This window comes from Ooceraea biroi, chromosome 4, assembly GCF_003672135.1.
Source record: "Ooceraea biroi isolate clonal line C1 chromosome 4, Obir_v5.4, whole genome shotgun sequence".
NCBI lineage: Eukaryota > Metazoa > Arthropoda > Insecta > Hymenoptera > Formicidae > Ooceraea > Ooceraea biroi.
The window spans coordinates 285752-308004 of NC_039509.1; the positions used below are offsets into that span (position 1 = coordinate 285752).

Sequence of the window (22253 nt, forward strand, 5' to 3'; positions counted from 1 at the left end):
GATTTTATAATTACATAAAACCGTAACAGTGTTGGACGAACAAGTCGCAAATGTGACAATTTCGCAGTTTGCGGAAGACTGACAAGAGATTATCAGCAATATTACGCAAATGTCACTATGAGAGCGAGAGAGAGAAAGGAAGATATTTCTATGAGAGTTAAATCTATCTATTAGAATGTATTTCGTTCCCATATCTTGTCAAATATCTATTTGAGTTTAGCACTGGTTTAAACAGTTTTACTTATTTTAATACTTTTATACATTAGACATTTATATAACATGTATAACTTAGCAAATCAAATATATATGAGAGAGAAGGAAAGTATGTGCACGTATAGACGTAAATATCTCGGCGACATGAGTCTTACATTACGACGCAGAAATGCGCTGGAAATATGCAGGTGTTTAAAGGCCAAGGTTTGAATTTACGCACTGTTATTCTATATACATGTACATATATCGCAATAAATATATATACGTATGTAGAATAAAATATAACAGATATATCTTAAATAAAACGTATATTCGTATATCATGCTGATATTAAGATTAACAAAATATTAATTTTTCGCATCAATAATAAAATTAAATCGAAAGACTGTATTGTGTAGATTGTATACATATACGTACATTATGCATTTATCATCTAATTTGCATTTACTCAAACAGATTTCACAATCCCAAAATTATCATAATTCTTTCCTAATACTTGTATAATAGTTTTTCTTTTCATTTAAATGTCTGATAAGATAAGCAAGTTTTTTTACATATTTGATATATGTAAGTTTTTAAATTTTTAGTTCAAATTACTGGATCAATGAATCTTTAAAGCGATACATGTAACATCTGCGAAAACGACGTAAAAATAACAAAAACTTACTGAATGGAAGATAAAGATTACATTTCTAACATTATTTCATATATGTATATTGTACATATTCGTGTTTTTATTATATATCGTGTTGTTATTATATATAATTACACAAATTTTACTTTTCCATTCCTCGGCGCGATTTTATTTTCTATTGGCGGATCATCATCTTCACGTATTGGCTTATTTTTATTTGCGATTTTATTCTGAGGGCTTACATCATCGCTCGGGTATTTGAAGAAACCTTTCTGCTTCTTTTCTTTAGGAGCGATCTTATTTTCGATTTTAACTGCGCTGGATGGCCGAGACCCATAGTAAGTACCGAAACCAGCTGTCAGCCCATGCCAGGAGAAAGATGTATCTTCGTTGACGTCTTCATGAACTGCGTAAGTATTCTGCGGACGATTTCCTAGTAGTGCACCTTCAGCGATAATAATACATTATCATCTATTCGCAGCTATTTGTTTAAATATGTAGATTATTAAAATAATATATAATAATTAATTGAGAGAGAGAATTTCTATCAGTAGATACAATTATCGTAATAATATTAATAATATTAAGTCAATAGAGATGTAATCACCGTGACTGCCAAGGATTCCATGGCCACCATGAATGCCATGGCCACCACCTAATCCAGAGTGATGTCCACCAAGAAGTCCACTAGCATGGTGACCGCCAATAATGCCATGGTGCCCTAATAGAACATTTTTCCACGCGTTTAATCCAAGTGGATCCTTGTAATGGTGTCTGACAACTCTCTTCAACTGTTGTTGCATCAATCGCTGATGGTGCAACTCTTCCTTTCGCTTCTTTTTCTGCTCTTTTAGTGCCGATATTCGTTCTCTCCTATCTTGACGGATTCTTTGGATGTTCTCCGCATTTTGTTGCCTCCGCTCCGTTGTAGTCTTCACGAGTGCTCCGACAGCTTCTAGGGTCGAGACGGGGATCTGTAAATAATTTTATTGATTGTAGAAGATCATCAAAATGCAGTCTTTTGGAAATTTTAGCATTTCCACGCATACATGACCTTCAAGACCGTGTCTATCGTCTGCGTATTCTCTGGCGAGAACACTTGGGCGGCAGCGGCGGTTTGTTTGATCGCTGTGATCGGAATCTGTAAAATAAAAATTCTTTTTTACCTTGATGAGATATCATCATCAAACGATATTAAACTGCAGAATACTTACGTTAAAAATGTTGTCTATCAGTTGACCGTTTTGTGAGCCTGGATCTTGGCGTCGTACTCTGCTTTTCGATACATTCTGTGAAATAAGTAGAGTAAGTTGATGTCTCTTCCTTACGTGACAGTGCAAAAATATTTTAGGATGTTTTCTGCATTTTTCGCATATGAAATGAAGTGAAAACTACACGCAAGACGCATAGAAGTTTCTCCCCCGAGATAGATATGATAAATACGACCTACGCGCTTTACTTGCCTACTCGGACAGCACATTCGAGACAGTGCATACGTAGGTCGTTGCGTTTACGGGTGCAACAACTAGTCTTTATCGTAGCTTTCACTTTTTGCGAATTAAAAATGTTGAATAATCTTCGACAATTATTGGAAAGTGAATATGCGTCACTGTAGTCTTTGCTCATTCTGTAAAAGCGAAAACGTTTATGCGCAAGAATTTTAAAAGGTTTTATGTTACGTAAATTGTACTTTTGCGTTCGCTATTTGAGAAAACAAGAAACGATGACTTTTATAAGAGTGAAAATAATATTTGCATTTTGATAATTATTATATAATTTCTTATAAACATCCGTTTTTAGACATCAAAAAGAAAAATAATTATTTCGTAAAACTATATAAATAAGGATTTAAAATATATATTATATTTTAAATTCTAAATGCGCAGATGATACTTTTGTATCATAACAAATTGTATGTAAAAAGATATTAAATTCTACTCTTGAAAATTTTGAACGTCAGAATTGTATTAAATAAATTAAGAATATTAGGCATAGGTATATCATTTTTTATTTGTTACAAGCAGATTCTAATTTATGTTATAATAATTAAAGACCAAAATGAAAGAAGTAGACTTTTGTTTTTTTTAAATCTTTGACGTTCAAAATTTTCTTCTAAATTCGCAATATTTATTAAACAATACTCACGCAGTACACGTCGCCAAGCAGAAGAAGGAAGCCCAGAACGCAGCAGCTCCAAAACATCCTTTTCATGTTTCACAAGGCAGAACACTTGTTGTGGCTGGCTGAATGAGTTTCAACCCAAGTCCACGTACGATTGGATCGCAGATCCGTTTCGCCGATCTATAAGGGCTGTCGCAGAATCCCACACCGAGTATCGACCAATCCGGCTTAAGGATCAGCGTGAATCTGCGCCGGTTTCCTCGACGATGGACGAAGAAGGTGCTTTCTATTTATCGCAATCCGTGCCATGCGTGGTCTCCGGATCATTTCATTCTCTTTCACCAACCGATCATTCGAATAAATAACCGTCCACTGCTTCTTCTTTATCTCACAAAACCACCGCGTGGGTCGAGATCCGAAATGGGTTGCGTAAGTCGATATATCGCAAAGACACGTAAGAGAGACGATGACCGGTACCTTGTGATGTAACGGCAGAACCGAGTTTCTTCACAATGAATTTCGGCGCTATTCGACGTCACGTTGTAACTGGACAAGTTCCGAAAAGTTCGGTGAATAATGAATCGAAAGTAGGTCGTAACTTCATTGCTGCTTATGGTTTGGCGAAGTCGACAATTTAATCGTCGATAATTCATTTAATTTGAACAAGAACGTAGCAGAAGATAATGTACATCATATACTGTACATGCATTTCTTACTTATATCTAAATTAAATTAAATTTTGCACATTTAAATAATAATAAAATGTCATAAAATTTAATAAAAACATCTTACATCTATTTCTTCTATTCACAAATGGAATTATAAATTGAATTATAAATATCTTGTATTTCATCAACAAAGTATAAATATTATTATAAATTTAAATATTATCTCTCCAGTGACAACAATATTCTTTGGCTAAATTATGAAACTGTTTGCCGCACGTGTGTCACTACATGTAGTTGAAAAAGTTTTGGTTTTTATGTCTATTTTACCACTTATTTAACTTCTTTTTGCGTAATGTTGATTCTGTAACATTTAAAAAGCATCCGGATTATCTTGTAGAAAGCTGCCTACTTGATTCCCGAGGTTCTTCTGAAATTCTCTCACATTTGCCTCTGATTGCTGAAAGAGCAGAAAATACCATTGCAATTATAATAAAACTATTTAAATAATGACTTCATAGATACATTCGAAGAAATAGTAATAAGGTATATGACAACTTACATTCAGGGCATCCTGCCATTCGATATTGAAAAGTCTCACTAATCCGCGCAAGTTTCTTCTAATTAAATTCTGTAATGAATTTCGTGTGAGCTTGAAAGGTGCTTGTGTAGTTGACGTTGTCGTCATCGTCGTTACGTTAACACCCGCCATGTTACTTGACATATTGCTCTGGTCATTCGATGACGCGACTGTTGCACTGGTGACCATAAATGAATTACTGGTGACTGGCTGTCGCGTGCTAGTGTCCGGTTCGAAATTTTCATTAATAATATTGCTAATTTGTTGAATTGCCGATCGCGTGTCGTTGAAGGTCTGAAACGAAGTGGAACGTTAATTAAACGATGTAAACTATTACTTTCTCTTTTGACTTAAAGTTTGACGTAACAAAAATTTATTGTCTTAAATTTAATAGCTTAAAATTTGCAAACTAGTTCGCTATTCCTTAAACTTTTAATGTCTAAATTAGTCAAAAAAAACTTTTCAATACAATAAAACATTCTACTTAATTATAAGTAGACTATACAACACATTTTTAAATTAAAAAATATATATGATATATAAGAAAAATATAATATTTTAATAGCTATATTTGTATTTTTAAAAGCTAGTTCCTGAAAAGCCTTTTGTTAACATTTATGTGTTATTTTACATTCAAAAAGCTTTAATTTCGAGATATATTACTTTCAGAGATATATTATTACCTCAAAAGCAAGTCTCGCTAAAGTCCAAAAAAATCCTGGCCGTTGTCTGCGAACTTGTCTAACAACCCTCTTCGTCTCTTCAGGAATATTCGTCTCTACGATGCTTCTTTCTTCAATAGTGTTCTTCGATTCGACGTTATTGTCATCATTATCTTCGGACAAATATTTGTCTAACGCATTCATTTTCTTTGTTATTTCTTCATCTCTTCTTTGAACTTCCTCGTCCTGTTGCGGGAATCGTATGTCGCTTTCCTTTTTAAGAATCCGCTGATTTTTAACATATTGAGATCCTAAAAGTCCATAACGTGATTTGTACTCTTTTTCCACCTGATATTCTGGTATAGCTTTTGCAACGTTTGACTTCACATGAACAGCAGGATAGATATTCTTTGAAGATATCCTAGAGTGCACAGCATTAGGTTGATAATTATGATGATAAAGGTTGTAATGTGATTTCTCGAGAAGTTCCGGGTTGTTAGCTCGGTGCCGTTCTTCGATGGATGCAGCTTCGGATTGTAACGGCTGAAATTGGTGGTACGCGGGATCGTTGGCCTCATAAGGAAACCGATACGACTTCTCAGCTTCACTGCAAAGCGGATTGATCAAACAGAATAATAGCCAGCTGGCGATGAAGGAATTGATGGATAATCTGCACATCTGAAAAAATATTCACAAAATTTAAAATATGAAAGTTTACTTTTTTAAAAAATTGTAATAAAAAAATATATAGCAACGTATAAATTAAAAAGTTCTGAGAAGAGTAATAAATATCGTAGAAAAGAACAATACAATATCGTGTTTCATGCATTACTATAACATGAGAAAAAATAAAATTATATATATTATCTAAATAACGTCATTTCCAGGAGCGGAAATCGTACCACTGCAAACTACATTTCACCAGACCGAAGAAAAACATCACGTAGTGAGAGTCAGGCAATGACTGTGATGCACGAAAAAGAATCAACAGTTATTACGTAAGTCGACGATCTTTATTTAGAGAAATGAGGAAAGTCTGCCGAATCACGAGATTGTCAGCCATTGTTCGCGAAATAAAACACTTGCAGTTACAATCGATTAGCTCCAAGTCAATTCTGAATTCTGTAGACCGTAATTTGCAATACTTTCCAAAGATATTTTTAGAATAATTATATCTCAATACTATTTTAGAATAAAAATTTCCTGCAGTTTTCACATAGCATAACTCTATATCAAACTCTTTCTCTCTTTTTGCAATAAGATTATGCTTGAGTTAAGAATATAGATATCGATCGACTTACATTCGCAGCGATAATTATCAAATCCGAATACAGGTGCTAAAATGTTTTCACTTTTCCAGCACACATACATTGCTCCGAAAACTGTTCAATCACATCTCCAAACTTTCTTTAACACGTATAATCTCATTTCTCTCAAATCTCTATATAAGAAACAATATTTATTCACACAAATTCTCGCGCACCACAGTGTTCCAACTTGCCGTTTCCGCTGGCAGGTCCGCCGCAACAAAACCACGGCTGTTTCTCTCGTTCACGCACGATTGTTCGGAAAATTGTTTCCCTTCGATTTAATATAGCGGTCGCAACATACGGCTAGCCCTCGCCGCTGGTCAAGCGTGACTACCGGCCCACCACCGGTGACTCGCCATCACGAGGAATCTTTGGAGATTTCGACAATCCATTTCGGCCTTCTCGTTGTACGTGACGCGCACGTGTAACGTGTACACCGAATTAACTTCAGCTTTATGGTGGACTTTACGAAACGGAATCCAATGAATGTAGTGTCGCAACGTCGTAGCGTCGAGAATTCGGAGCTCCTGTTGCGTATCGCTCTAAGCCGGTGATTAATGCTTTGGCAGTACGGAGTTGTTGAACTTACGATGAAGTGTTCACCAAGCATTACAATCAGTTGGTTTTCTACGTTTCAAGTACTGTTATTCGCTCGTCGAACAAGGTCGTGGAGAATTATTCGAGTGTGCGGCAGATATATAATATGCTTGATGTCCATCGATGACGATTATGAAAATGATATCGATTAGGAGTCTATAGTAGCTGGTTACGCGCGCGTTACGTGTCGACGTGACGCTTTTGGAGCCATCGCACCACAATGTCTTGCACCACACATGTCGTAGACATACCTAAACTTTATATACACAGCAAATGAGACTTTCTACTTCCGCGAAGTATATTGCATGAAGATTTCTATCGATTACGAAAATGCAAGCATACGTGGAGTGATTTAAATAGAGCACATGAGGGGATATGGCTGGACACAATCGAATTTCAGCGAACTCCGTGGTTGATTTTCCGTGGTTTCCTCATGTGATGATTTTGCTTCCTGGTTTTGCTTCCTGGTTTATTCGGGGAAAGTACCGAGAATATAAAAATAATTAAAACTTCAGGATGTAATTTGTGCGCTTTCCTGCAATAAAATGTTAAATAAAGTTTCTATTCACAATGGAAATCTATTTACAATTAATTAAACACATGGTATTACCTATTTTTCTAACGGCTATCTTTCTTTGAAAGATATATAAGAAGAAGTTGATACCAAGCCATCAAAGAATCTGCGATTAAATCCTCAGATGTTGTAAAACACGTTGCACATTTAACACTGATTCAATTCACTCAGGCGTTGATTTTTCGTTCGGCACATATAGGAAACACGAAATTACTAGATCCACTCCCTTTCTATCACAATTGCACAATACTATGCACTAGCTATTTTCGCGGTGGACGGTCATTGAATCCGCTGTCCTACCCGGAGATTGGTAGTCGCCGTACTTAACCGTCCTTGTCTTCGAAAACCTGCCCGGACTCCACGTGGACTGCGGTACATAACAACTTCCATCTTTCACTTTCACTCTTCGTAATCATACACGTAATCATGATCGGTTATACGCACCAGTTGTTATTTGATTGCGTGCATCGTAAGATGATAAGAAGTGATACTGCTTAATCATTGTTCTTGCAATCAATTATCAAAAACTAATGAATAAGTGAATTTCTTCCGTTTTACTTTGTAGTATTAAATACTACAAAGATTCAGAAATAAAAAAGATATACTCATTGAGTCGCTGAAATTCTTTCGGAAGACTAAATTAATTTAAGAGTGGGAAGCGAATAGAAGGCATATGTTAGCGTGCTACTTCATTTTTACGGCAGTTTTCGTGTCGAATTTGAACTAGTTTGATTGGCGCATGACACGCTCTGATTATAGAGTGCGTTTACCGTTAATTATCACATTGTGAAAGGCGTGCATAAAAAAAAGGCGTACATATTTATTCGAGCCGCAAGGTTTCGCATGGATCAGTCTACGGAAGTTTTTCCTTTACGAAAAGCCAAATTTGTATGCAAAAAAGAATGACAGTAATGGACTGTTGCGTAAAATTTTTTGCACAAAGGTTTAAAAGGAAAAGTCGTAATAAATGTCAAACGTCAGCTATATTTAGTATTTAAATGGAACGTACTGTGCAACGAAATTTTAATGATAGAATACAAACAATTTTAGATTTCGCTGTGAAAATTTCGCGATTTAAAGAAATACAGATTTTATGGCTGGAATTTTATGGCTCCCTATGTATGCAACGTACATAGACATAATACCTCTTTTTGTACACATTACATTTTACATAACAAGTGTATTCGTGCATGCCAGTTTACTTACCTGTTACGTGTCTAGATGTGTTAATACTTCGTTCACTGCTCGTTTATATGCTTAAGTATGACACTGCTTATCTAGTAATTTTATTTAATATATAATTTTTGATATTGCAAAATATACAGAAAGATTTCTTCGATAATCTTTATGCTAATTGCCATATTTCAATATTTTTCGAAATCTAAAATTGAATGAAACTGGATAAAATGATAAACTAATGATAGAAGCGGAGAACGATGAATTTGTGCAACAAATTGCAACTAATTATAACAATTATGTTCAAAACGTTTGCATGGGATTTTATGTTACGTATCTGTATAAATTACTGTCTTTCAGAAGTCAAGGAAACTCAAATTATCTACATGTTAAAAGCCTATTTTCGAAGATTCGGCCTTGATGGAATATGTTTGACTCATAAAGGCTCAAGACTATTATGTCGAATACGTAAAATAGGTCATTCATTAGGAAAATTTATTTTATATGATATTAGATACGTAAAATATATTTAAATTTAAGAACAAATAGTAGAATTTTAACATCAGAGCTTAAATTGAGTAATGCTATTATAAAAATAATATCCTTTCAGTATTAAGAAATCAATGCAAAGTAAATGTAATGCTTCAGTTTTGTATGACACAAACTTTGGCCAAGAATCTTGAATTTTTAAACGCACATTCGAATGAAGAAGTCTTTTATTTTCTATCTAAAAATCTTTTGACGCTCAATGTTCTTACATCTGTCGTAAAGAAATCTACAATTCATTAGATTTACAAAAAACACGAAATGTCATGCATGACTACTGCCATTACGTTACATTATATTATTACAGTGATCATCCTCTTTTGTGCACGTGACAGTCTGATGCTAAAAAATCATTGCGGACAGAAATACTACTTGACGATGTTACCAATCCATCAGTACCTTGTTGAATTTTATAATCATTCATTACATTAAAAAAAGAACACTCTGAAAACTGAAGAAGTTTTCAAGCATACACTTACGTTACGAACAACTCTCACAGAAGTGCAGCTTCTCGATGTCGATCACTGACTGATCTTTTATATTTTCCAGATCGCTCGCAAAGAGATGTAGAATATAAAAAATGCGCGCAATGTATTCGACACGCGAACCTGATAACTGCACGTAGCTGAAATGATAATTATCTTACCTTCGTATTAAATAAGAATCGTTCCTGTCAGTAGGCCATTACTTGTTACGCACACTATTTGTATAATATAATACTTTGCATGCACGTCGTCACGTTCTCGGCGGATCCTACTTCGTCGGATGAAGTTGTAAAAAGAAGTGCATCTTGTTGGACGGCGAAGCCGATACTAACGGGATGAGTTTTCTCCTCCTTCCAATATCTCGATTCGGCCTCGAAGGCCGTCGGCATTTTTATGACGGATCTTACGTATTCGTCGATGGGTGTAAACGGAACAAATTCACGAAATTCTATGGCACTCTTACGTTAAGTTACGTGAACAGGAATGAAGTGGAGAATGCGAGGAAACGGCATATGCTCTTCTGTTATCGAGGCGAGTCGCAGAAGAACTGTAATATATTAAGCAATCTTAAAATAAAAATAAACAAGTTAATACATAGATGTCTTTTTGCAATAAATAGCTTTGTGAATCACGTTACGTCCATCTTGATCTTTTTTATAAACATTTAATAATTTATTTATTTATTTCTCTCTCTCTTTCTCTCGTGTATTTTTATATAAATGCGCCTCTTATGTAACTTACTTATGTAGACGCGAAGTTTCTCGGACTTTTTCACTTACATTCTTGCTACCGTGCGTTCTCTATAGTCACTTGTCGTAATTCTTCGACTTTGCACGTCGTGACTTATTTTTGCGCTGTGTTACATGTAACCCTTATTGACTTGTGTGAAAAGCAACATCGCGCAAGAGATTGCCGACCCGAGAGTCATGCAAAATAGCGTCATTCCTCAGTCGCTTTCATTGTAATGTCACTATATACGATGAATGAATGCGATAAAACTCAAAAGGTGGCCATCAAACGCGCGCTTTCTTCTAACATACCTATGGCATTGTCGATTCAATTTTCAAGCATTTAATTTTCAAGCGCAACGAAGAGAATTATTGTTAGTATAGATTATTGTTAGCATAGAATGTTACAATGGAATGTTTTAATCTATAATTTGGAAATTTAGAGATTAATTCTTTCTCAAAAAGATATTTTTATTACTTAATAGATAAGGAAAACTCGGTGCCAAACATTATTATACTTTCTTGAGGTGTCTTCGTTCTTTCGCAGCATTCTTTCATGAGTTATAGAATGTTACATGGTCGAGTTCTCAATAACGCCGATCAAGATGCCCTGACCGCTTGATCTTCTATAAGAAACACGTGTTTGTCTAGGTAATAAATCATAGAGCGGTGTCACGCAATCGAATGCACGTTATTGACACAGAATTTTCATGCGATCTGCTTATTGCATAACAAACCTGTGTTAATCAAGTCCAGAAGTCTTTATTTCTTCAAGTAGTCGCACTTTGAGTTACGTACGTTTAGACGGAATAAAAAATTTATGTCACCACGGTGCTTTTGTTACTTACGATTAGACAAGTAATAAAATAGATATGGCAACATAATTAGTTTACGAGGTGTATATCTCAATAAAAATTTTTTAAAGATTATTTTCAATTCTCTGCTAAACCAGGACTAAACTAGTCTTATTAAAATGTAAACTAGTTTGATTCTCGCTCCTATCTATTCCTGATCTCGTTGTTATTCACATATCATCTTACGTTATTTAAATAAAATCTCTAAACTAAATCGTTTCAGAAATTATTCTTTATCTATATTTACTTTATATGCATACGTATATAAATATCTGTGTTCTATACAATAATATGCATAATCTTGCTCTCACTCTTTGTCTCTGTCAAAAACATATCCTTTACTTATAACACCAATTTTCGAATCACATGATAAATAGTTACTAGTTATGCAATAGGGTAATAGATAATAGGTTAATAAAAATAAAACAAAAATATGGCATTATAAGTAATAGTGATACGATAATGACAGTAAAATGATTTCTCCATTCCCGCTCCTCCATAAAGGAGAAGATCCTTTAATTATATTTTACCTAAATCGGAGCTACAAATTTTTCCACAATCGAGGCTTTGGAGATTTTCACAAGTTTTCATCGACGAATCCGTTTATCCAGGAAACGGACGCGCGATCGGAACCTGCGGAATGTTTCTTGGTTTGAAACTACAGTATTTGAGCAATTAATTAATTCGTTGTGATCCTAGATGCAGAAACGAGATGTTTCACTTCGGGTTGTCCGATGGTAGACCCTTTATGGCGAACGCGCCGCGGAAGAACGGCTTGAAGATCTCCAGGAACGTCTGCGTTCGACGGGCTGAGTTCTGAAAAGCATAAGAGAATTACTTGTTAAGAACAAGAAAACGGAAACCAGTAACAGTTCATGTGCATCTGTATGTGTGTGGAAATTAATTAATTACGTTTCTATCGAGAGCGTATAATCAGACTCGACTTTGTCAAGCTATTTAGACTGAGTGAAGGGCGATTCGAACGCGCTAATCGATTGAATGCAAGATTGTGCTAGAAAACTGTCTCACAAATGAATCATTAGATATGCGTGTCAACGGAAGTGGTCATTACGTTCAGTTGCACTGATTAAAACACTCGCATTATACTTACTAGAATAACACTGTTGAGAACTTTGCTAACGTTCGTTACTAAAGTAAATCCGGTGCTGAATGCACTTGGCGGTATTTCCAAGGACACTTTAGTCCTGTCAAAGGCGGGTGTATCCTCGGTGGTAGTGGTGGTCGTTTTCTACACACACAAATACATACGAGAAATCAGGTTTGTTCGACTCTCTTTCGTCAATGCTCGAGTGCATATTTCACCACATCGATACACATAGCGATAAAAAGAAACGTGAGAAAATAACGCAACTCAACTGCCCGTATGCGTGCATGCATGGCGTCTCTTGCAATTTTTCTAGCATGTCGATGAAAGGAAGGGAAACAACGTGCTTGCAATGTAAATCACTAGTGCTACGATTTTATGTCCCTCTTGTGACTTTATTCGAGATTTATTTAGATAAAAGTGAGGTAAAGCACTTTATTTTTCAAGATTCAATAACGTCAATGTATTTATATAAAAAATTCGTGCTCTTATAATTATTTATATGAACAGTGCTCTCGAGGGATAATTAAAAAGAAATAAAAACATTTGCAATTTCATTTGTCGAATTAATCCTCAATTAGTATAAAAAAGTAAGACTAGAAAATAATGAGATTATAGTACAAAGATTACAAAAAAGGACGATTACATATACGTACAAATTTTCCAAAGATAATAGGGAGGGCAGGAGAAAGGGATACACATATTGGGCTTCGTGCAATACTCTATAATAAGTTTACCACACATATGGTAGACAAAATATAATTGTAAGTTTATTTCACATTAGCATTATCACCATCATCGTCATCCTCGGTATCGATCATTACTTTTTGCGTGTCGTAGAGCATACGAATGCGCTATTTACATCATTTACACATAGCGATAGTGCGCAAGTTCGTCGTCTCGTATAGAGACCATTGTTATAAGTTATGTACAGCTTTCACGGTGGCAAATCGATTCACACGCTCAGGCTCTTCTGTAATTTTACTTTCGATATAGCGCAGCTCACGATTCAACCGGAAGCGTCGATTCTCAGCGTCGGAATGTGTTTCCTGTAGGATTTCGTTTTTCTCTCCCTTTTACTACTTAAGGCTGTCTAAATATCGACTTTTTATTGGAGAGAGAAGGCTTCTAGCGAGAGAGAGATAGGGACAGATGCGGTCCTGCCAATTATCGGCCCAACTAGAAACAAAAATCCACATTCCGTGTGTATTATACGGAACGCCCATGCTCCGCAGAAAAAGAAATGTTTTACTGTCCGTCCATTCCTCATGTTGTTTCGTGTTCAACGTTCGTTCGTTATCTGTCGCTCTGTCTGCCGAGGGATCTTCTCTCAAGCGTTGCTGCTCGTCGGTCCAGGCGCAAAAGTCCGCGCTCCAACATCCCCATCGGCCCGTTTTATCCCGCCCGCCTTTAAGCTGCTTAATACGCTGTCTGCGGTGGCGTGTAATCGTACTGTTCGTGTACAATACGTTTTTTTTAGTGACACGCATAATTTGAGATTGTCGGAAGGTCTTGTCTCGTGAAGATGCCTTCCGATGTTATAAGGAAGTTACTTTGATCAGGTACGATACGGTTTTAGTCGGAAGTCTAGTAAAGCGTGACAGAATAACCGGTAGATCAAGTCTTTTTGCGTTACGCCGTTTAGCTAATATTTTGAAGGACTGAGAGAAAGGAAATGAAGTAGACATGTTAGCGACATGCAAAAGCAAAGCATTCAAAAGTCATTAAGTGTCGCGCGTGATGCAATTTTTGCGGATGCGGATTTTTGTGAAGAAAGTAAAATGCTTTTATTGGACTCAGTAGTTTTGTTAATTGTATTACTATTATATCATAACGTAAAATTTACAAAAAGGTCAGCATTAGATACGTAAGCAACACCGATAATCGTGCATATTAGTAATTAATAATGATAAGATCTTAAACCTTGAAGAAAATACTTAAATATTTTCTGGAAGTAATATTTTAACGTTTACCACATGCAACATTAATTTTATCCTCAGTTATATCAAAAATTAATTACTACAAATAGTCATACCCTACAAGCAGCATCGCAAATCCTTACCATCGTCCAAGTTTAATAAAGTAGAAGATGCTTAATAACATTCAATTAAAAATTGTCATATCTGCTTCTAGAAAAATAGTAAACCGCTTTCTTATAAGAATACATATTTCAGAGTTCCAGCAGAGACAGCTTGCGTTATATATTGGACAGAGAACAAGTAATATATATAGGACTTAAAGTGCACAAAGAGAGAAATCACAAAAAGATTGCAAAAAGAAAGAAAGAAAGAAAACTCATTAGGATCCTACCCCTCCTAAATTGGCGAATGCTCCGAGATTAATCCCGGCTCCTGCGCCTGTACCAGTACTTCCGTCGCTTCCGGAAGTACCGGACGTTCCAGTGTTACCCCCGCTTAGACCGCCGCTTAGACCACCGCTACTTTGACTCAGGGTCGATATGGTGTTGATCTTCTGGGAAAGGATGTTACCGAGGACGGCTGATCCGCTACCACCACCACCTCCTCCTCCTCCTAAGATGCCTCCTGTATTTTGTAGGTGAAAGAAGAGATACAGAAGAGTTGCATATGTAGGAGATATTAGATAATCCAATAAATATATGGCAATTTTAAAAATGCGTATGTCACTAACAAAGCAGTAAGCGTAAAATTAACATTTCATAAACAATCTTTTGGCAGTAAGATTTTCGAATTTCTCTGAAAAGAATTTCTGTAAGTTTATAAGAGAAGCAAATTTTCGAAAAATAATGTGCTATAAGTTTACGCACCTGCACCACCGCTACCACCTGCACCACCAGAGAGACCACCAGAGAGTGAACTTAGTGGCGCAATTTTCGCGATTAAGCCGTTCGTCAAGCCAGATGAGGCCCCTGAGACCAACGTCGTTGCGCTGTTTATGAGCGGTCCGATACTACCAGTTGCGGCCTGAATCTTCTGAGACACCAAATCGCTGAGGAATCGCGTCGTAGCCGATTGGTTGACATTGATGCCAAAAGCAGCATTTTTCGCCCGGTTGCTCTCGTCGAGAACTGTGAGCGCTCTCGTTTTTGAATCTATGAAGGTATCCAGTTTCTAAAAAAAAATATATATTTAGGTAATAACACTGTTTACTCTGATTGTTTTAATATTTCTTTTGCATATAATAATAAAAATAAAAAAGTTAACGTTCTCAGCTTTAAAGAAATTTTATCATTACAAATGCAGTTTTTAAATTATTCCTATGATTATACTTTTCGTAAAACTCTTTCGATATGTTATATGTGTAAAGGCAACAGAGATTTTATATTAAGAGAATGTATTGACTATTCTTTCATGTAAACTTACGCCAAATACAAAGTTGAGTATGCCATTCGTTACACCAAGTGTAACACCAATTTTCCTCTTGTCTCTGTCACCTCTTTCGCCATCGGCTGCTTCACCATCATCGAGCTCTACTACATAGACCTAAATCGATCATAATCATAATACAGAAAATGAAGTGCATTACATAACAAGAAAACAGTTTTTCTCACTAACTATATCAATGTTCTATTTTCAGCATCATCTGTCTCATCATCAATCTTATCGCATTCTCCAAACGTTGATTTTTGCATGAAAATTACAATATCTGATAAAGATAGAAGACTACGATTACGAGCCTAGCGGCGTTTACATAATTGTTAATGCATTTTATTTGTAATTATAATCATTATGTAACGCTGCTTTCATTCTAACAAGCGCACGAAGTCGGCGTATGTGTTATAAGTAGCCGTTGCTACAACGCTATCCGATTATGTTAATCCGCGATCGGTGATAGTGACAAATGATATTTCGTTGTCCATTGTGAGTGACACGCGTACGCGCCACGTGCGTGGCAAAAATTTCGTTACACGCGTGCATCCGTCTCTACGTGTTTGAGTTTATAAACGTAGTGACTGCTTTCACTCTCAACTCGTTCGCCGAGATCATGTTTCTCTCTTTTTCGTATAACTCTTGCCCGTTGTCTCTTTTTTTTCTCATTTGCCGCGTCGTTTACGGCACTTTAACTAATGCGCTGCATCGGAAATGGGGTACGTCTTCTCCTCGGTCTAATTCGTCTCGCGACAACGCAACATTCTTTTCACGGACGATCGTTGGTCATTATAAAAATTGATCAGATACTGAAACAAGCGCGAGTATCTTATAAAATGTATATTATGGATGTATAGGATGAAGAATATATGCGGGACTTTCTCCTGAATAAATTCAAGATAAATATTTATGTAAGTTGCGAAATTCTACGCTGACCGAGAAAATAATCCTGCGGTAGTTTGTTTTATTTCTAAACAAGAGAAATTACGAAGCTGGCGATTTTGGCGATGTTCGCTTTCACTCTCACTAAACTTTGCTTTTGTCTTCTTATTGTCTGATAGTATCTATCGAGTAGTACGTTCTAATGGACCGTCCCAGAGAGTGAAGGTATACAGCATGCTTATTTAATATATTGTGAACATATCGGAGCGAAAGGAAAGACATAATGTTATAATGTGATTGTGTTGTCTCTTAAATTTCTGCTAATTATATATTGTGTCGAAAGTTTGACCGTGCTTCCACTCCATTTCCCGAATGATTTCTACTCGGATGGAATGGACAACGCAAACGGTACTTCATCTTCGATGCAAGAGACTAACAATTTGCAAGTACTTTAGCATTGAAATTTTTATTTCATTAAAGCAAAGAATATGATTATGAGTCTATTTCAATTTCATTCCTTACTTTCTAAGTCGAGTCAAGGCAATCTGTAGTTTGATGGATTATAACTTATAAGTTTATTGTTCAATAATTCTCTTCGCGCGCACCACTAGAAGTTAAAGAACACTTAATCTGATATATGTAACATCTTGGTTATAAATTTTGCTTTCGGATTATTTTTAAAAAAAGGTAATAAAGTACTTACTTCGTTTAGTGGATTGAGATCCTCTTCTGTTTCTCTCTTAACAATAGGACTGCAATTGACAATGGCAATAGCCAAAAACAGTCCACAGAGTGCATAGAACACCCGCATGTCGTCTCCAATCTGTATTTCAGATTAGTCTGGATAAATAAAAGAGACATTTTATAAGACGTTATGATTTCCAGTAATAAAATTGAAAGTCAATTTCATATTATGAGTGAAAGAGTGCTTGCGTAAGCTTAATGCATTTAAAAGTGGCTTTTGATCAGATTGGTCCAACTTTGACCAAGCTATCAATCAGCTGACTGTCAAATTATAAGTGCAAGATATTTTCAAGACTCAATCAAACGTTACACCAAACAAAATTAAATTATACAAGTTATAAATAAATTGATCAAAGATGTAAGGAAGAGAACGAAGAGAAAATATAAACATACAAGAAAAGTAATGAACATTCCGAACACTGACAATTTTTCGATTCATATCATTGCTTTTCAAACGAGATTTTTCCTTTGTGGTATGTATGAAGATCATAAAAATTCATTGAAAAAGAAAAATCGAAGCACGTCACACGGCAGTCAAAACAAACGCGTAAGGAGATGTGCATGGACTTACGAGTGCCGGTGCGACGAGTGCGTACGTGCGTGCGTGCGTGCGTGCGTTGTGTACCTGGCGGAGTGCGAGGCTCGTTTGAGGACCACAGTGAAGGAGGTCTCGGTGTCTTACGGCGTTGAAGGGGAACGAAGGCGAGCATGTGTGCCCCTTCGAGAATCGAGAATCGAGCAACGTGAGGCTCGCCTCCCGCAGGTGGGGCGCCCTCCAATTCTCTCCATTCGCGAAACCCGTGCAGCTGATCGGCATCATCCAAAGCATTCTCCAATCAGACACCCTCCCTCCTTCACTTTTTTATCATTACACGACTAGCATCTTAATCGCGTGTAATTGGCACAATTACAAGTTTGCAAAGTAATATTTACGTATACATTTGCTCATGTTCGACTTGAAAACGCTATTTTATTCTTGCAAAATCGGATTTTTATCAAATTGCAGAATTCTAGAAGCAGTAACTTTCAGAAAACTTTCAAATCGCTTAGTATGATATCATCTGTTCCCTTGGATGTGACATCATTCGTTTGCACACAAAGAAAAATAATGTGAAATATTACTGATTGTGAGATAGAAGCTGCTTCATTCGCTTTCAGCATTGTTCAATATATTTCTTTTTATCATTATCTTATTATGAACAACAAATGCTGCGAAGATTATTGAAATGTGCGATTTAAGACGACAGTCTTGGTAATAGCTAATCGAGGTCATCCTTGGAATTCGACGTATCATTCAGTCGCATCAATACCCGCAAGAGTTTGCATGTGTACATGCGTATTCAGGCTATTGTTGCATGATTTTGAAGCTCGACAATTTGCTTTTAAACTATCGCTTTCTCGACTCATTTTCGGATTATCTCACACGATGCTAGAGAAACGTCATAGTTTACGTAACAGATAGTTTCTCCAAATTGGTCCGTTTGTCTTCGTTATTTTACATATTACAGTAATATGTCAGGCTCGCGGCACGTGACGGAACTGCGGGAATAGGAATCCAAGAGATGCCGTGTTATGGTATTTGTGTCACATTATAATGTTTGATCGTCAGCGGAAATCAGAAAACCGGAATGATCACTTCTCACGTATAATACTTCTTACCTCCTGTCTGCGTCGATTCTTTACACGTTATATTAATTACTCCTTCATTTTCACTATCGGTAATTATCGTTATATACCAGAATAGATTTCATTTGCAATTATCATGTTCACCGGTCCGTTCCTAAGAGCTAATCTAAAGAAAAACTTTCCTTTTACCTTGACCATAATCTTGGTGGTACCGTTGCAACCTCCAAGCGTTTTGTTTAAAGAGATCTCATATTTTTTGTATTCGTTTTGTTTTTTGATCTCTCGGGGAAGAGATTATAATAATAAAATTCATTATAAATTTATTTAAAGATAACACTCTTTAAATTGTTTAATTCTTATTGCATATGAATAATTTCTCAACATTACGCATATAGTTACATTACAGAATAGATGCAAGAATAATACGGGATTGAACTAGTTGCATGTTTAACAACAGTATTGCTCCAACTCCGTTCTAAGCATAGCTATACATGAATTGATTAGAAGGTGAGCGATGTGTTTTTTATTTCTCGAGCACGATCTACCAACGAAATTACCGAAAAGTCACGCTATTGGAATTCTACAGGATCTTCTTCTTTATCGTATCGTTAAAACAGCTATAAACTATTCCACGCACAGGTTCTCCATTGATAGTCACGATTTTTTTTGCGAGTTTATTGCACAACGTACATCGGCCGCTTAAAATCGTCGTTTCTATGCGTCACGTGGCGATGAAATCGGGCCCCCTGGAAATGGGCCATGATAACGTAACTCTTGATCGTTAAATCTAAATGTCATAACAGTAATTTAGCGCTTCGAAAGATCAGAGAAAAATTTAAAAGGATTTTCTCTTTTTTTGTCTTTTTTTCAGAGGCAAGAAATTTTTATTACGTGCCAACAATTATTATAATAAATTCGAACGTCGTATTAAAGTACTATCCATCTGACCAATAGATGTAAAAGCTACCTTGACAGTTTGCCAGATAAATAAAAATCTATTGATGCTCAAACGTGTTCGAATTAAGACGAATCATTTGATTTAAATCGCAGGCATTCTACACGGTGGAATCAAGTAGTAAGACTATTTTGTGGTCAGACTACCTGCAGCTGCGCGTGAAGTGGCGCCGCGCAGCGATCACGCACGTAGACGAACACGGCATCTCGATCGCAAAGAAACATTCGGTTGACTTTCCAATGAAAGAGAGAGTAACGCACTTCGGTTGTCCTCCCTCAGGAGGAAAGTATAATAAAAAGGAGAAAGAGATCCTGCCGGTCCCGATGGCCAGTTTACGTAAGACGGCACTTGACTCATTCCCTAAAAGCGAATCGAAATTATGCAGATCGAACTCCTTTTCCCGAGCGAGTGCACGAAGACCGCCGTTTACGTAATCTCTTCCGGTTTCTGATATCTCACTCCCTGTAGAAGTTCCGGCCGCGCGACAACGGCAACGGAAATTTTGTGCAGGGAACGCGCAAATTGAGATAATGATTGGGAAAAAAATTCGCAACTTACCTTTTCCTCAGATATAATTGACATATTTCCTGAAATCCGTGAAAGATCCAGGATACGATTACGCGCATACGTGCTGAACATTGCGACAAGCATTCCAACGGTTTCACATGCAGAAGAAAAGCTTGCGCCATTCGCGAACGGGCACATTCAACAATGATATGTAGACATTTCAGAAGCAACTATGTTGTAACTGCTCACCTATGACGTACATATTTATTGATGCGTTTAATCTTGTGATAATCCTCTGGTAATAATTCATTAGTGGAGTAAGCAAAGCTGGAGCAGTAATCCTGAGCGTCTAAAGAATTATGTGTGTTTATGACGCGCGTTTATGAAGAAGACTGAAGTCAAACATGCGTGAATATTGATTTACTCAATGTTTTCTCTGACACGTTTGCCGATTAACGACAAATCCTCAATTTTCCATTATGCACTGATGCACGTACGCACTAAACGCTGCTAAATTTATCAATACCGGATTAACTCGGCTTGAGGTAAGACTCGATTTTTCTTGTCAAATCAAGAACGTGTCGCAACGACCGCACAGATTTCTAATTTCCACTCACCTCGCTGACCAACAACGATAATTTACATGCATTTATCCGAGCAAGTAGGATATCGCCGGGTCACAGGTGAAGAAAATGTACGTAAAGTACGTAGAATGTAGCAAATCTTGTAAATTTAAATTGATTTTAATTAACCGCGCAACGACAAAATATATGCTACATTCCAATATCGACCATTGCTATATTCCTATCATTATGAATAAATAAGCGCTCTTTTTTATTCAGAATGATGACGAAACAGACCGTCTAATTAAATCTCCCAATTATCCTTTGTTCTGAATAATTGCTGATAAATTAATACTTTCGGTTTACCTCGTAATCCCATCTGGCTGTGTCTCGCCGCTTCCCCGCAGGACATTAACCGATCTCACTGACCTCAAAATCGCGAGATCCGGGGTACCTGTCCACTGTCGTAACGGTTCACCGACCCTGGTAACGCGCACCACTCGAGGCAGTCAGTCGCTCGCTTGCGATGGATCACTCACGTAATCGCGACCTTTGCCGCGAACGTCCTCTCGATCATCGATCGAGCCGCGAAAAAGAAGATGGATAGCTTCTTCCCGCTGCTGATGGTGGGCGGAACCCCCGAAACGGAATGGCCGCGGCCGAGCCGTTGCGGCGCGATAGTTCGAGGCTTCGATACGCGCCTACACACCGCGACGATGTGCCAGGATAGAGCGGACACGCGTTCGCCGTTCGGCGAAGGAAAGTTTGCAACGGGGAAATTGACCGTCACCGTGGCGGTGCGAACGACGATTACGAGGTGGGCGGCACAAATTTCTTCGCGCTGCCATTTTGCGTTGCGTGACGCTGCGCGCGCGAGATAGACGACTTATTGATGCGGATCGGTCGGCACGCCATCCGGGAACAGGATGCGGATGTCGCGGACGGCGATTATCCGGGATGACGGACTTTCCGATCGTGTCCGATGACGATGACGCACGTTCCTTGGAAGTTGCAAGCTACCGAAAGCAGAGAAGGATCTCGCTGCAGCGAAGCGCGTAAAGAAAGTCAAAATCTTACGTAACGCTCCTAAAAAGCATGCGTTACTGCGTTAAAAAATGCGAAATGGCGCAAACCGCTCAGATCTCGTGAAATCGTAAATCTTTCGCGCTTACGCGATACTTATCGTGCGTGCATTTGTATGATAATATACGTATTGCGTAGGAACATTTACGTAAATCATATAGAATTCGCAGTACCTGTTTGATGAATTGTCCTCGAGAGCGATACCTTAAAAAGACATTCGCTGGCGCGAGGCGGTATTATATTATCGCATCAGAGCGTTCCACATTTTAGAGCAACGTACAATTCGGTCTTTCCCT

At 37.2% G+C, this 22253-nt stretch overlaps 3 protein-coding genes across 5 annotated transcripts; all 3 read right to left on the minus strand.

Annotated features, from left to right (window-relative positions):
• Window positions 1-157: 157 nt before the first annotated feature.
• Window positions 158-3093, minus strand: LOC105283566. Its single transcript, XM_011346411.2, has 5 exons — window positions 2993-3093; window positions 2062-2136; window positions 1902-1988; window positions 1455-1821; window positions 158-1292 (listed from the first exon to the last, which is right to left on the minus strand). The coding sequence occupies exons 1-5, from the start codon at window positions 3056-3058 to the stop codon at window positions 979-981; spliced, it is 909 nt and encodes a 302-aa protein (XP_011344713.1). The 5' UTR covers window positions 3059-3093; the 3' UTR covers window positions 158-978.
• A 512-nt stretch (window positions 3094-3605) lies between these two features.
• Window positions 3606-9831, minus strand: LOC105283565. The gene is made up of 4 exons (XM_011346410.3): window positions 9725-9831; window positions 4897-5553; window positions 4196-4507; window positions 3606-4093 (listed from the first exon to the last, which is right to left on the minus strand). The coding sequence occupies exons 2-4, from the start codon at window positions 5551-5553 to the stop codon at window positions 4007-4009; spliced, it is 1056 nt and encodes a 351-aa protein (XP_011344712.1). The 5' UTR covers window positions 9725-9831; the 3' UTR covers window positions 3606-4006.
• A 390-nt stretch (window positions 9832-10221) lies between these two features.
• LOC105283568 (uncharacterized PE-PGRS family protein PE_PGRS10) lies at window positions 10222-21745 on the minus strand. 3 transcript variants are annotated; one of them, XM_011346417.3, is made up of 7 exons: window positions 21241-21745; window positions 17183-17319; window positions 15592-15711; window positions 15036-15339; window positions 14561-14793; window positions 12257-12394; window positions 10222-11961 (listed from the first exon to the last, which is right to left on the minus strand). In XM_011346417.3, exons 2-7 carry the CDS (start codon window positions 17288-17290, stop codon window positions 11863-11865), a joined length of 1002 nt encoding a protein of 333 aa, XP_011344719.1. In that variant the 5' UTR covers window positions 17291-17319; window positions 21241-21745; the 3' UTR covers window positions 10222-11862. The 3 variants fall into 3 exon arrangements, with proteins under 3 accessions (XP_011344719.1, XP_011344716.1, XP_011344718.1); XM_011346414.3 differs by having other exon boundaries at window positions 20561-21745; XM_011346416.3 differs by lacking the exon at window positions 21241-21745 and adding an exon at window positions 17795-18774.
• Window positions 21746-22253: the final 508 nt, after the last annotated feature.